This window comes from Limulus polyphemus, unplaced genomic scaffold (genome assembly GCF_000517525.1).
Source record: "Limulus polyphemus unplaced genomic scaffold, Limulus_polyphemus-2.1.2 Scaffold152, whole genome shotgun sequence".
Classification (NCBI taxonomy): Eukaryota; Metazoa; Arthropoda; class Merostomata; order Xiphosura; family Limulidae; genus Limulus; species Limulus polyphemus.
In genome coordinates this window covers 442,008-456,886 of record NW_013665762.1, presented here as the reverse complement: position 1 = coordinate 456,886, position 14,879 = coordinate 442,008, and the positions used below count along the sequence as shown (strand labels likewise).

The window sequence follows — 14,879 nt, the reverse complement described above, 5'->3', positions numbered from 1 at the left end:
ATATGTGTGTGTGTGTGTGTGTGTGTGTATATGTGTGTGTGTGTATGTGTGTGTATGTGTGTGTGTGTGTATATATATATATATATATATGTGTGTGTGTGTATGTGTGTAATAAGGCACAGTTACTTCAAATCAACTCGAAAAGCAATGTTACTTGCTAAGATCTCCATCTGCAATAGAAACCTAGAGATTTAGCTCCATTTCATAATGAAATGACGAAACTTAAAACATTTCCCAACAAACATCATACATGATTAAACAGAAGACGTTTGCAAAAACTGCTTCGAATTTTTTTCTAATGAAGAAAAAAAAGAGCAACATGAACACGCATTTTAGTTTCCAATTCTATCTTGACAAATATTAATGAATTTGGAATAGTTACCTGTATCATAGTTCCAAGATTCTTTAGCAGAAGTTAACAGATTAATTTATACGCCTTTTATTCTACTCTCAAGATTTAACTTTACAGTAAAAAACACACAGTTTTTCAGCTACTTGTTTATCCTAATGTTAAGTTTATATGACTTTTGAAGGTCATGTTTGCTTTCAGGGCTTTCGTTAGTGTCTGATCTCCAACTTTGTAATTCTATTTACTTCTAAAAAATTTTTAATTTCTTATCATTTGTTGATGTTTGTTTTTTCATCTGCTGCTTGGTTGTATCTTTATTTTACTCGGTTACAGATATTAATCGGTTACAGATATTAATTATATCATATTATGACATGAACGTTTTTCTTCGATGCTGTATTCACTTGTTGGATTTTATAAACGTAATGTATTTTCTGGTCTTTCTGCTATATGCCCAGTCTCTATCGTACGAAACATCATTTATACAATATTTGCGTATTAAATCAGTTAATTATATCAGTATTTATTTGTCATTTATTTTTTACACCAAAATCTAACAGAAGTGATCTCAGACGGCTTGATTTCTAATTCAAACTTGCCTTCTATTTTTATTTGTTGTTCCCACGATGCAGCAGCGCACCCTACTGAGATTTCATATGCCATTACGTGACCTGTTCACGTCATCTAGAAGAAAAAACATTGACAGGACAGGAAAGTGATCCTTTGAGCTGTATTGTGCGGAAAGCAACGCGAACGCTTCTAAAGATTAATGCTTCAAACCAAACATTACGTGGGTGGGATTACTCTTGCTTGAGGTGTTATTAGCTGACGTTTTGTGGGGTAGGAGGTGAAGGTACCAAGCATTTAGGAGTCTTTTAGATTTGTAATAATCTAAAATATTATCCCATAGCCGCGGAGAGTGCTTACAAAGGTTGAGACATGTATATTTCAGCTGTTATATAGGAACTAGCATGATTTAAAAATTGGAAAATTAAACGACAAATATATATAGAATTCTTTAAATTGAACATTGATACTCGCTCTTGTGTTTTTCCATCCACCATTTGTTTGAATATTTTAAACAGCGCCAATTTATTTATTAAAGCAGCTTGAAGGCAAGACCACTATTATAAAGTTAAGTAATAGGTTATATTTTTGTCGGGTTAGCTTTAAAGTAAATACGCTTTTTAATACTCTTGCTAATTTTCTGTGTTTTAATTGGAATTAAACTCAGTCTGTTATTATTATTATCATATGGCTTCTGCATATACACTTGTACCACCCACAAACAACACCTGCTCAAGCATGAACTCCAAGTTGATCACTGGTTTCCCTATTGGACGTCCCCTGGTAGTACAGCGGTACGTTTACAGACTTACAACGCTATAACCCGTGGTTCGATTCCCCGCAGTGGTTATAGCAGATAGCCCAATGTGACATTGTGGTGTGAAATATTTGATCATTTTTAACGTGTTCTTTGTTATGCTGTGCATGATGTTTTGATTTCTTGCAGTTTTTACCTCGGATGATTTAATATACATCAATATCCTTTAAGGCCATTCGCGTTTACAAAAAGGTTTATAATCATCACTTTCAGTAGAGAAAGATAAATACAAGCATAATCTGACAAACTATTTTGATCTGAAGTAGTTGATATTTAATTCTAGTCAAAAACTAGATGTACGTAGTTGAAAAAATTATAAGGCATTGAAAACTGTAAAGTTAAATAAAGAAAAAATGTCTTTATTTATACAAAATATCCTATTAATAATTGCCCGATTCGTAAGTGATTTGACTTTCTTTTCATATTTTTAAAAATTAAAATAAACAATAACTCGAGTTAGAAACATCAAAAGTTGCTATGCGTGTTCTAGTATCACGGTTGATTAGTTTAAATAAAATGTATATTTATGTGTGTGTGTGTGTATATATAACCACTTAGCTGTTTTTTGGCTGTCGAGAGGGAATAGAAATTTCAAAACGTTCTTTGATTTGTGTGTAATAAGTGACTCAAATGTCTTGAGTTTTTTAAATTTCAGATTTTTTCTAGTAGAAAATTTATAAAAACATTAGCCTTAGTACTCTTTACGATTTGTACATTTTATGAATCGCAAGCAATGTTTTTTATAAAATTACTAATTCTTATGTTGGAGTTTGTGTAATTTGATTTTTCTATTGTATATATACTCTATAATGTCGACAGCATTTCTTTATTTGTGTGTGTAAGAGTAGTGTTTTTCTAGACTCGAGCCAATTTTAAACCGTCTCACGTTTTCGGGTTTGCAGAATTACCTTAACGTCACAAAATGTGGAGTTTTACGTTTCGTCAAATGATAAACTATCTTTAACTTACAAAAAACGCCCACCAGTGGCTCAACGGCATATCTGCGGACTTATAACGCTAAAAATCGGGCTTCGATAGTCCATTGTGTAGGTTTGTGTTCAAATACAAACAAACAAACACCCAAAAACATCTGCTTACATATTGTGTTGTAGTTTAAATAAATATAGGAACTTTTAAACATTATTATTATTTTTTAAATTGTAAAGTGTTTCCGATTTTAAATAGCAAAATGAGTTTTCTTTGGGCATCTTAGTGATACGGAGGAGCAGACAAAAACTGACTAGCTATAATACAGTGAAACTTCCTAAAGCACAGTTGTCTTCATTAAATGATTAAGCTTATGTTTTTGTTGTTTTTTCTTATAGCAAAGCCACACGGGACTATCTGCTGTGTCCACCGAAGGGAATCAAACCCCTGAGTTTAGCGATGTAAATCCGTAGACTTGCCACTGTCCCACCGGGGGACGTAAATGACTGAAATTACATATTTAGCACTGTTCTGGACTGGTCATGTGCATCAACGTTGTTGCCCGACTTGTTCATCCCATAATTTTATACTAGCACTGTGATGGTGGCCCAGCATGGCCAGGTGGTTAGGGCGCTCGACTCGCAATCTGCGGGTCGCGGGTTCGAATCCCCGTCCCACCAAACATGCTCGCCTATTCAGCGTGGGGGCATTATAATGTGACGGTCAATCCCACTGTTCGTTGGTAAAAGAGTAGCCCAAGAGTTGGCAGTGGGTGGTGATGACTAGCTACCTTCCCTCTAGTCTTACACTGCTAAATTAGGGACAGCTAGCGCAGATAGCCCTCGTGTAGCTTTGCGCGAAATTCCAAAAACAAACAAACAAACGTAAACCAAATTATATCAGCGTTAATATCAAATTATCTTAATAAACGAATAAATAGGCGGGGTTATGATATTAAAACACATATACGGTAGCAAAATTCAGTTTAAACAACAAACTAATAAACTTAACGAATTTTATGACAGTTTGTCTTCACCAAATCCCCTAGAACGTTCTTTCACTAGTTATGATAATTCACTATTCGGAGCTCGTTTTGGCAAAACTGTGCTCCACCATTTGTATGCGCTATTCAGGTCCCACCGTTTGACTAGACAAGAGTAGCCCAAGAGCTGGCGGTTGGTGCTGTTGATTAGCTACCTTCCTTTAGTCTATCAGTTTCAAATTAGGGATTGCTATGCGCAGAAAGTTAGTCTTTATTACAGTTTTGCGCGAAAATTCTGAATTAAATATCTCGCTGAGAGAGTAATGCTGTATTGTAAAGTCACGAATTAATCAAAATGGAGTTTATTGTTTCCTCGTAAGTCTAGGGGCTGATAACGCTCAAAATCGGGTTTCGATACACGCGGCAGGCAGAGCACAGGTAGCCCGTAGTGCAACTTTGTGGTTTACAACAAATAAACGTATACATTTATACGTTACATTTTTTATCATATATACTTTAGAAAAATTGTAAATTTGTGTGCATAATTTCTCCGTTTCCAGTCAAAGTAAAAAAACTTTTATGCTATCAATTTGAGGGGGAGAGACAAAGCAGAAAACATCTGTCAGTGGTTTTCATTGAAGGGGGTGTGATATTTGATATTAGATTATGATACATGTGATGTGATAAATAATGCAAAAATCTGTACCGTTATATACCAGTAATTGTAAGGCTTGTGACAAAAATTACATAAACTGAAAAAAGCAAAAACAGTATATCTACAGTTTTCGTGATTTTTATCATAGTTTTCACAACCACTGGTTTCTAAAGCTTCGCCAACTTTTGACATTTAAACCGTGTGCATTATATACTTTTGGTATTGAATTACACTTTGCTTTTGTGGCAAAGCTACCAAGGCTTTCTACCGCCGTCCCTAATTTTGAATTACTGACCAGAGGTCAGGCAGCCACTCAACAATACCCTCCCACCTACGATGATGAATTGATGGTCACCCTTATAATGCATTCACAGCTTAATCTGCGGGAAATGTTTTGTGGTACAGCACGGATTCGAACCTGGCTCGCCAGCTGCAAAATCCAGAAATCTATCACAGAGCTAACCCGGCCATCTACTTTCAGTATTGTGACAGCGACGTTTCCCATAACGTCTGGGAATTCTCTCCACATTACAAAAGAACCTTTTACCTTGAATTAAACTGTGCTGAGTAATTAATTTCCTTCAGACGTATACTTCCTAGTATATCTTATCGCGTTTTTTCTTCTCATTAAGAACATTTATGTTAATTATTGTGAAAACATAATAAAGAAAATGCACAAATTCATCGTTATTATTTATATCTATTAGTGTTGCAAGCAAATACATTTCATTTAGTTCAAAGCTTACGCTTGCGTAATATTGTTTGAGTCATGTAGTTCAGCTTTGCCATATTGTTGTTAGTAAGACGTCTTTTAAAGCAAACATTCTGCGTATAGTTTTTTTTTGTTCGAAATTGTTTTTTGTTCCGATAAATCAAAACCTGTTGCGACGGTAGTATTTCAAAAAATAGGGGCCCAACAATAAAACAAAACTGATTTATGATCATCCTGTATTACCATAAAATTATTTCTGTCATTTCATAAGAATGTTCATCTTTGTTTTTCAAGCCTGAGGCATATTATTCTGTAAATGTATCTTCATTAAAAAAAAAGAGGCTTGTGATGTGCATGCTTCAGGATGGAAAGTGTCTAAAATATGCCGTATTGCGAGACGTATTATTGTCCTTTCATCCTAACAACAGGGGGTACTACTTCAGATTTATGTACAACCTCACAGACTTTGTGATAACAGTTCTCCACAAAAAAAAAAAATCTACAGTTTTATGTCATTCAAAGATATCCGCCTGTTTACTAATTTCCCATACCCGCTAAAGATTTTTTTCACTAAAGTTTCAACAATAGTTGCCTAATCTAGGCACAATATGGCTTAAAATAATTAAAATATATTAATAAAACTATTGAACTGATAAACGAAGGTATAAAAAATACACATGCTTGATTTTTAGGGGGGTATTTTTCAAAATAACCAAACAAACGATTTAATCAATGAATTAGACATTTGTTTGTGAAGTCCATAACTCTTACCTATCTAGTACATATCATACGACAGAATTATCCCTAATGGCTATACAGATATATATATATCTATTTTGGTAAAACTTAGCGGGCAAAACATTACCACATCACCCTAATTTATCACACATCATCAATACTTACTGTTCATTATAACAATGAATACGGAATACGTTTTCACTCTAACTACACAGAATGTATTTGGAAATCTTTCTAAATGCATATAATGAGAAATTCGCGATATTTTCAACTAACTTATTCAAAAATAGTTATAGCAGCATTATGTTTCCATAACAGGCTTAACAACAACATATATATAGGTTTTACACAACTTGTAGAGAGAATCTGATGTCTAAAACATGATGAATTTCATTTCAAGCGGTAGGAACACAATGAAAAATGTTTTTGTCACAGCACTCCTCATTGCCACTTGTAGATTTGGAGATTTCCTTACCCGCTACAACTGTGTTGCTATTAAAAGCATAACTATAATTTTGTGTTGCTATAGTTTCTTACTATAGCATCTTTATAGGGAGAAAAGTTAACTGCTTCCACTTCCACCAACCAGCGTGTGAAAACAGTCTACAATGTGCCTAATCTGACAAAATTAAAAACAAGAGGGAAGCCTCAATATCCGCGTCACTTGAAATTCTTTTAGGTAGGATTAGAATAAATTAACCTATGAGACTTTTTTCCCCTTTTCATCATCTATATTTTTGTGTGCCAGCCACATCAAGCGTAGGGCGCTGGTATACCAGATTGGATTTTATTACTCATCAGGATCTCTACCAGCCTACCCTTAAGTTGAAATTATTTTAGACAGGATTAGAGTAAATTAATCTATGAGACCTTGGGCGTGGTCAAAGATACCATTCGAAAGGGTTTGACCTGAGTTCAAAACTGTAATTAGATTTCAAATCGGTCAAGGGATGACGGAGGTACGAGCTAAAAGTTTGTGCTTGAAAAAAGAGTCATTCTATGAGCCACTATGCCGCGGCTAAAAACACTGTTTTTCACAAAAGTCTGCTCAGTTTATAAAGCTGTTGAATATTAGTGACGTCATTCAAAAAGCCTTAAGTCTCCTGAAACTATAAACACTGTTTAAGATAAATAAAGTGAGCACAAAACAAATTTTAAAATATTTAAATCTTAAAATGCATAATAAAATAATTCAGCTGTTTATGAGCTAAATTTGCTTCAAATAATCTAATATCTATTATATAATGATAATACAATCTAAAAAGGTATAATTTTTCTTTTTTGAAACTTGTCACTGAGTAAAAGTTGTTGCTGTCAAGGACTAAATTTTCCTAACGAGAAAACTTAATATTCATGGGAGATTTCAAATATACATTTTGTCAACTATGTATATTTTCATGAAGTGACATTATTTGGCTCTCTGTAAGATGAGCTTTTTCGTGACCATATTTTTGTACACTAAACCTTATTTTTAAGATTTAAGTGTCAGTCAATTGACAAGTTATCTAGCCATTCACCTGCAGTAAGTAAAAATATTCAAGTTATGAAATTTCTTTGTGCCCCCTTTTCCTGGAAAGAAACTCGTTTTCTAAATACGCACTTCATTCAGTCAACATATGGCTTACCATCTCCATAGAAAGGATTATGTCGCATCACAGTCAACATTTATTCTTTTTTTGTAAGTTGGCATGTTAAAAGTGGTGATTAGGCGCTTTAACACTTGACCTGAATTTATTATTCTACATACATCAGCTGTTTTATTTAAAAACACCACTCCTACAAATAACAATACACGCATTAAAGTATTTCCAGACATACATTGATAAACACATTAACCTTCAACACTAGTTTTAACTGATCCACAAAGAAGAAGAACTGATATGTTTATACGCTTGAATGACGAATTGTTTCATATGCATTGCTGTTCTCTCATATGTGTGCGTATGTACGTGCGTGAAAAAGAATGTTTTTAGCCATAAATGTACATGTAAAGATACCAGAGTTTATAACTGCTGACGCGGAAAAATTTATCAAAATTCTCTTTTTGTCGAGGAATAAAGTACTATTATAAGTTCAGCAAGGTTTCTAAAATGTCTCCTATTATGTCAACTTTTTATCATATATTTTTTTATACAATAGTTCATGTACCTCAGTCGAAAACTTTGAGGTATTTGATAACAAGCGCCTGAGTTAATGATGTGTGCTAAATTACTTGTACACTGCTCAGTACTTTTAGTCAGACTTATAGGGCGCCTGAGTTAATGATGTGTGCTAAATTACTCATACATTGCTCAGTACATTCAGTCAGACTTATAGGTCATCGTTCAATGGTTTAATTCTGTTGTGTTTTTAAAGAAAAATTGTTACAATCAATTTTTTTTTTACTTAACGAAAACGATCCCCTAGCGACCAAAATCTAAAAGTAATATATATATATATATATAGTTTGTACAACCCTTTGTTACAGTATTAGCTTATTCATCAACCTGCTCTGTTAGCATGATAACTTGGAAACCAGAACGACAGAAACATATCTCACTGCCATGTTTACAATTTTCCTTCGACTTTTTTAAAATGCATTTGGCTTCATAAATCACACATACCAACAAAAACATGTTTTACACATTCCGTTGCACCCAGGCACATTTTGTTAACAGTTGTATTGCCTTTAACATCTTCTAAATGATTTTATGCAATTATAAGTTACAAACGATACAGCCAAAGATTAATGAAAATTTAAAAATAATTCAATTTAAAATATAATAAAAAATATTTGGTTCTTTATCAAGCAAACTATGAGTTTAAGATAATTTCAAATCCTTTTCGGTTTGTTTTTATTTTATTTTCATTGAGAACAAATCAAGATCCTGCAAGCCAAGTAGGTAACTATATCAAGTCGATGATCAAGTCTCGATTGTCATTAATTCACCTGTCAGATGATCAAGTCTCGATTGTCATTAATTCACCTGTTAGATGATCAAGTCTCGATTGTCATTAATTCACCTGTCAGATGATCAAGTCTCGATTGTCATTAATTCACCTGTCAGATGATCAAGTCTCGATTGTCATTAATCCAGCTGTCAAATGATCAAGTCTCGATTGTCATTAATTCATCTGTCAGGTGATCAAGTCTCGATTGTCATTAATCCAGCTCTCAGGTGATCAAGTTTCGATTGTCATTAATCCAGCTCTCAGGTAATCAAGTTTCGATTGTCATTAATCCAGCTCTCAGGTGATCAAGTTTCGATTGTCATTAATCCAGCTCTCAGGTGATCAAGTTTCGATTGTCATTAATCTAGCTGTCAGATGATCAAGTCTCGATTTTCATTAATCCAGTTGTCATTAGACCAAATTCCATCAGCCCTAGTTTCATCGAATATACCTCATTCGGTTAAGAGTGCCTGCCCGATTACCAGAGAGATACACGAGTTCATATCTTGTTCTTTCGTTCTTATTTCTTTAAACAAATTCAGAAAGTAGCAAACGACAGGGGGTATCCTCGTAAAAACATTTATTTGGCGTATCTGTAAGACATAATGATATATCGATTATTATGGATAAATAGATAATTATGACATATCAGGCCTACCTTCATGATCATAAAGACATAAACATTGTTTTCCACCGTATATTATCCTTGAACCATATTTACTCTCCCACGGGCATAACCAAGATAACATCAGCCGTTCCTGCTAGAGAGTTATTGCTTTTTTGTTGACTTCTCACGTGATAATTGCTCTTCTTTCACCTTGTTTGCGGTATAACTAGAAAATATATATATATATATATTGAAAAGCTTAGTTTTGAGTTAAACTTTGTTATATTTAGTTTGCGTTGCAATTTAAAGCACTTCCTAAGATTAACATAATACGTTTTTATATTTTCACGTATGAAAATTTCATAACGTAATCATACCAAAGGAGGAGTTTTGTACGAAAAGAAAATGTTAATCAGTGAGTTCAAATAGTGAAAATATGAAAGGTTAAATTAACTTTGTGTTGTTTTGTCGTTGGATCTGCGTAGTAAATTGTATACGTTCCCGGCTGCTGGAGAACATGTACGTTATCTCTCAAACAATAACGAATACTCGCAGAGAAAATTACAATACTGAGAATGCAAGTTTCGTCAGATCGGACCACATAAGTTCAATTACTACTTGAAGTTGTCGTAAAATGACTTTCCTACGGCTCATGGTATCTTGAAATACCACAATCAATCATTGAATATTTGAATAGTACTTATTCGTTTTAAACCTAAGTTCTTCCAAACAGTAGTTTGTTTCGAAGTGTTTTAATATAGACTTATGTTTCTGATCTATATTTTTGGATTTAGTTCATAAAGTATAATACTTATTCAACGAATACTTCCAACGATCTTTCATCTTGCGATGTGGTGTTAAAATAGTGTTTTTTTGAGAATACCCTGACTCAAAAACTATTGCGATGGAGCTGTGCATATCTTCTGGTACATTAACAACATAATACACAAGGATTTGAAGTTTACGAGAGCTCGCAAGCTTCCAGCTTAATTGAACGAGGTCTTGGAAATCTTTATGATTGGATATTGACACTATTGTAATCTATGTGCTAAAACATAGAAACACTTTTCATAACTGGTTGAATATGGACACTATTACCAAAGCAATTTGTAATTTCCCACGAATTTATCTTGGACATTACACATGTAATTTCATAAGTAAATCTGTTTACAGACGTTGAATGGACTACGTAACAAAGAAACCTATGTTGTTTTAATGAAATACTAATTATTAAGCTGAGAGTTACGTATGTATTATTTAACTATATGCAGAAATTAATGTTGTTTAAATAGATATGACGATGTCACGAGTTTCTGGACATTCTGTGAACTGCATTGCATCATTGTATAAAATATCTTGTAAAAACATATACGTTGTGTGTATCATTGTATAAAATATCTTGTAAAAACATATACGTTGTGTGTATTCAGAGACAAGCTTATAGTTGAGTTGGCATTTAAATGTAATAAACAGATTGTTTAACGCAAAAAATCCTCACTTGAGTCCTCGAACTTGCGTAGATGTTGATGTAAACAAGTTATATTATACGAAACAACAAAATGTGTATTAGCATATTACTAGTGTGTTGCTGTTGTAATCACCCACCGTCTACTCGGGAGGTTAAGCATAATATTATGTGCATGGATCAAATTTATCGCATTTTGTTTTAATCTGTCCGTCTACTGTGCTGTTACTCTGTCTCTCAGCATCTCTATGTATCTATGCGGAGGAGTTAATTGAACCTTATATTAACAACGTAGTGCTAATGCGGTGGAGTGACACCACAGATGCGAGTCGTATCGCAACGGATGACACCTTTAGTGTCTATTTTTTGGTTTACACAAAATTCAAATCATTCGGTAGTGCAATCCGTCAGAAATTGCTTATGACTTAGAGCTATTAGGAAGAGGTAGAAAGAAGCTTCTCTTATGTTTAAGAGTGTAGTAAGCCCTGCTCCGGATTTACTAGTACAACTGCATATGGTCATATTTTCCTGATGGAGCAAATTGGAAATATTAAAAACTGGAATGCGTGGTTTGCTAGTAAGATGTTTATGTAGGAAGCGTAATAACTTGGCGAAATGTTATTGGTTTTATGTAAATATCTTAGTTTATCACAACTTCCAAACAGTTATAATTTTGGTTCTTTTTTCGCAAATAGTTCGAGGTCATTCATATATCAAAGCTTCAATTTTAATGCACAGTTAACCCTAATTCCTTTGTACTCACTTGTTTACTTGAGAAAAACAAATCTTTTGAAGAGTATTACTGCAAACTCAATGCTTGCGTAATAAAATAAAACCTTATTTAATGAGGGATGGCAGTGGTGAAACCTATATGAAAAAATGCTTCTTTTCTTAAAGCTTTTAAACTTTTTTACCCATTATTTACGATAGAAAATATATTAGTGCTTAATGTTGTTAACTGATTATACATTTAGAGTTTAAAATGTGTGTTCGTTGCTGATTTTCAACTATTTTACCAGCTACCTATCAACTAATTTAACTATTATGTTGTCTGTGTTAAGGTTAAAAACCTGTGCGGACATCCAAAACGATCGACAAGATCATCGTCAGAAGTTACGGACTCTGAACAAGAAACAAACGGAAGCATAGTGACCTCGAGAACAGTGGTTTCCACATGGCATTCTCAACTTCAGAACTTTGTGAAGACACTGACGGAAAACAAATGGTTTTATACCAAACTAGCAGACAGTTTATGTAGCAATGAAACTTTCTCAGTAGAAGGAGAAGCCAACTGCTGGAATGGGAAAGAAATCGGAGAGTGAGTAGTAATGAAAATGGTTAATGGTTGATTTCTTTGTTCTATTATCTTCTAATTCGATTAATTATTTTGCTCATAAAGATAAAAAGATCGTTTTCAGGGAGTGGCTGTTTACTATAGCACCCTTATTTTGTTTCTAATACTTCGACTAAATAAATTTATAAAATAAACTTACTTCTAAAGAGTCTGAAAAATAACCCTAAGGAAAATAATGCCATGTTATTTTACTGCAGCAAGCTATAGTGTAGAGAAAATTTATTTTATTATAAAGCTAGATTTCACTGATGACAAATATTTGCTGGTAAATATGTCAATTTTAAAGAAATATTTATTTAGACTTGGCATTAATGTTTCGGCTCAACTGTATAACTTTATTAGGCCTCGATGTTTATTTATTTATTTATTTTTTTGCAAAAAATAATGATTTGTTTTTAAACTGATGTTAAATGTTTTGATTTTAACATTCTATATTTAAATTATTAATACATATCTGAACTTCGTGCGATATTTGGAATCTAAATTGCTCATCAATGTGTCCAATTTCACATAAGTTTTCGGGCTATATGGGAGTAAAACACACATTTCCATCCAAACTCCCACAAAAACACAGTAGTAGCCGCACATGTTGCGCAATACAAAATACGGTTCTGTAGTTCTGTAAAGCCGTTTTCTCCGCATTTTTCGTGTGTTGTATTGACAGAAAACATCATCTTATAAGAAATTCTTAGTAATATACAAAATGTTATGATATTTATGAGAGGCATAATTCTATTTCACAACAATACATATACCACCAATGTGTGCGAAAGTAGTAATGTGGCATGTCCAGTCATCATTGTCTTTGTCGTGATGGTTTCTTCTCGGAATCACAGACAAATACTCGCCAAAATAGTTGTAGAAGCTAGTCTGGGGTGTTGTGAAGGATGATATAGCAATATTAGTAGCAGAAACAGTAGAAGTAGCAGCAGTAGTAACAGATGCAATAGCAATTTCAGTTTCACCAGCACATAAGGAAATATAGACTAGTCAATATTTTTATCTCTGTTTTAGATCAGTCATGATCTAATATTCATAAGCACTTTTTATTTAACGTATCTTGGTATGCAAACATGAACACTTCTACTTTTTGCAAGAGGAACATTGTCCGATCAACCCCGTAAACTCCGCATCTTCGTTACCCAACACTATTGAGAGATGATTTATTTTAGCAATGAAGTGTGGTTTTCCTGAGGATAAAAGCCGAAAACACTGCTAACGGAGAAGATATCCAACTGATGATCTAAAGCAGAATAGTCATAGAGGCTTTTTGTGGTTTGTTGATACTTATATTTAATACTAATTATTATCAATTGTAATTTTAATGAATATTTTAGCAACTCTTCTGGTAGAAGCTATTGCATAACTTATAACAATATTTTTCACTTCTGTACTTACTTGTATTCCTAAGTTCTGAAACAAAACGACGACAAAAAACGGGAAATTGTTACCGTTTAACACGGCATCAGTGTATTTAGGGTTAATAAAACCTTGGAATCATTGATTAAGCTGAGTAGCAAAATGTTTAAAAGCAAAAGTGTCATCTAGGTGTCTATATATTTCTAAAGAATAACATATTTTATAATCATCATTTTCTTGGCAAAGTAGAGTGCTAAGGTTCCATGCCCTATGAGCTAATACTTTTATGTTGGAAGTTTGTATTTGGCACAGTTAAATAAACTTATAAAGTTCTAGTTGCTTGTCATGCATTGGTATCATAGAAATGTTTATTTTTCACCTTTTATGTGTATTTACATTTTAATATACTTTCGAAGTTGTCAGTAATTCAAGGTAATATTTTAGTATTCTGCTCAGCAAACAGTAGCTCAGGGCCCAGGTGTTATTCCTATCTTTTGCATCGTGCAGCAGTCAGATGTTAAGTTAAAGCTGGCAGTTGTTCAGAGCCAAACAGTTACATCGACCTTGGGCTTCGTGCAGCTGTCAGATATTAAGTTGAAGCTGGCAGTAGCTCAAGATTAAAGTCATATTTGATTATTAGATTTTGACCTCCTGTTCATAAGATGCAATATATTCTTCAACCATCAGTTCACCCATGCCATCATTCGACTATCGAATGGTACAGATCTCGTTGTGAACCAAATACATCGATGTAGGCCATCACTGGCATTTTCGATGATACGCAACTGCATTAGCAAGTGCAACTGATCATCTGCATATGTGGTAGTGCACATGTGTGCCACGTCTTCACGCCCCTATAACGGGACAAGTAAAATATATATATTTAATATTGTTTAGATTCTAAGTACCTATATTTGCCAGAGGAAAGCTAAAGATCTGTCATCATATCCTGTTTCTAACTGTTGTTTTTCTGTTTTGTCTTCAGCCTCACTCCCTCGCCCACTCTGAGTTTGTGAGGGTGGAGAGCTTTTTTCTAAGAAATCCGCGTGGGTTCATTGGTATAACCCATGTATTTGATCTTTTATGGTTCGTCTTTCAGAACTTAATTCTGGTTCTTTATCTGTAAAGACGCCTATCTTATTTATCGTTTCTATTTTGTAAAATTCAGTGAGTACAATATTTATAAATGAACTTTTTTTTTGAAGAACTCAAACATTACGTTCATATCTTTTAGTTTTCGTTAGATTGGTTTCTTCAGTTTTTCACATTTTTCGGTTTGTTTTTGCCAAATGATTACCTGCAGACTTCTTGTAGTTATTTTTATGTGAAAGTTCTTATCCATGTGAAAGATTTCAGCAATACATTTATAACATGTAATTGCATTAGAATAGCTAATTCAGTAGCTAAAAACCGCCC

General features: G+C 33.7%; 1 protein-coding gene across 1 annotated transcript in view; it reads left to right on the top strand.

Moving 5' to 3' along the window:
- Positions 1–14,879, top strand: part of LOC106476138 (glypican-5-like) — a 71,794-nt gene that overhangs the window by 55,027 nt on the left and 1,888 nt on the right. Inside the window, exon 4 of the mRNA XM_013936809.2 lies at positions 11,812–12,068. Within this exon, the coding sequence (XP_013792263.2) occupies positions 11,812–12,068 (257 nt within the window). The remainder of the gene's footprint in view (positions 1–11,811; positions 12,069–14,879) is intronic.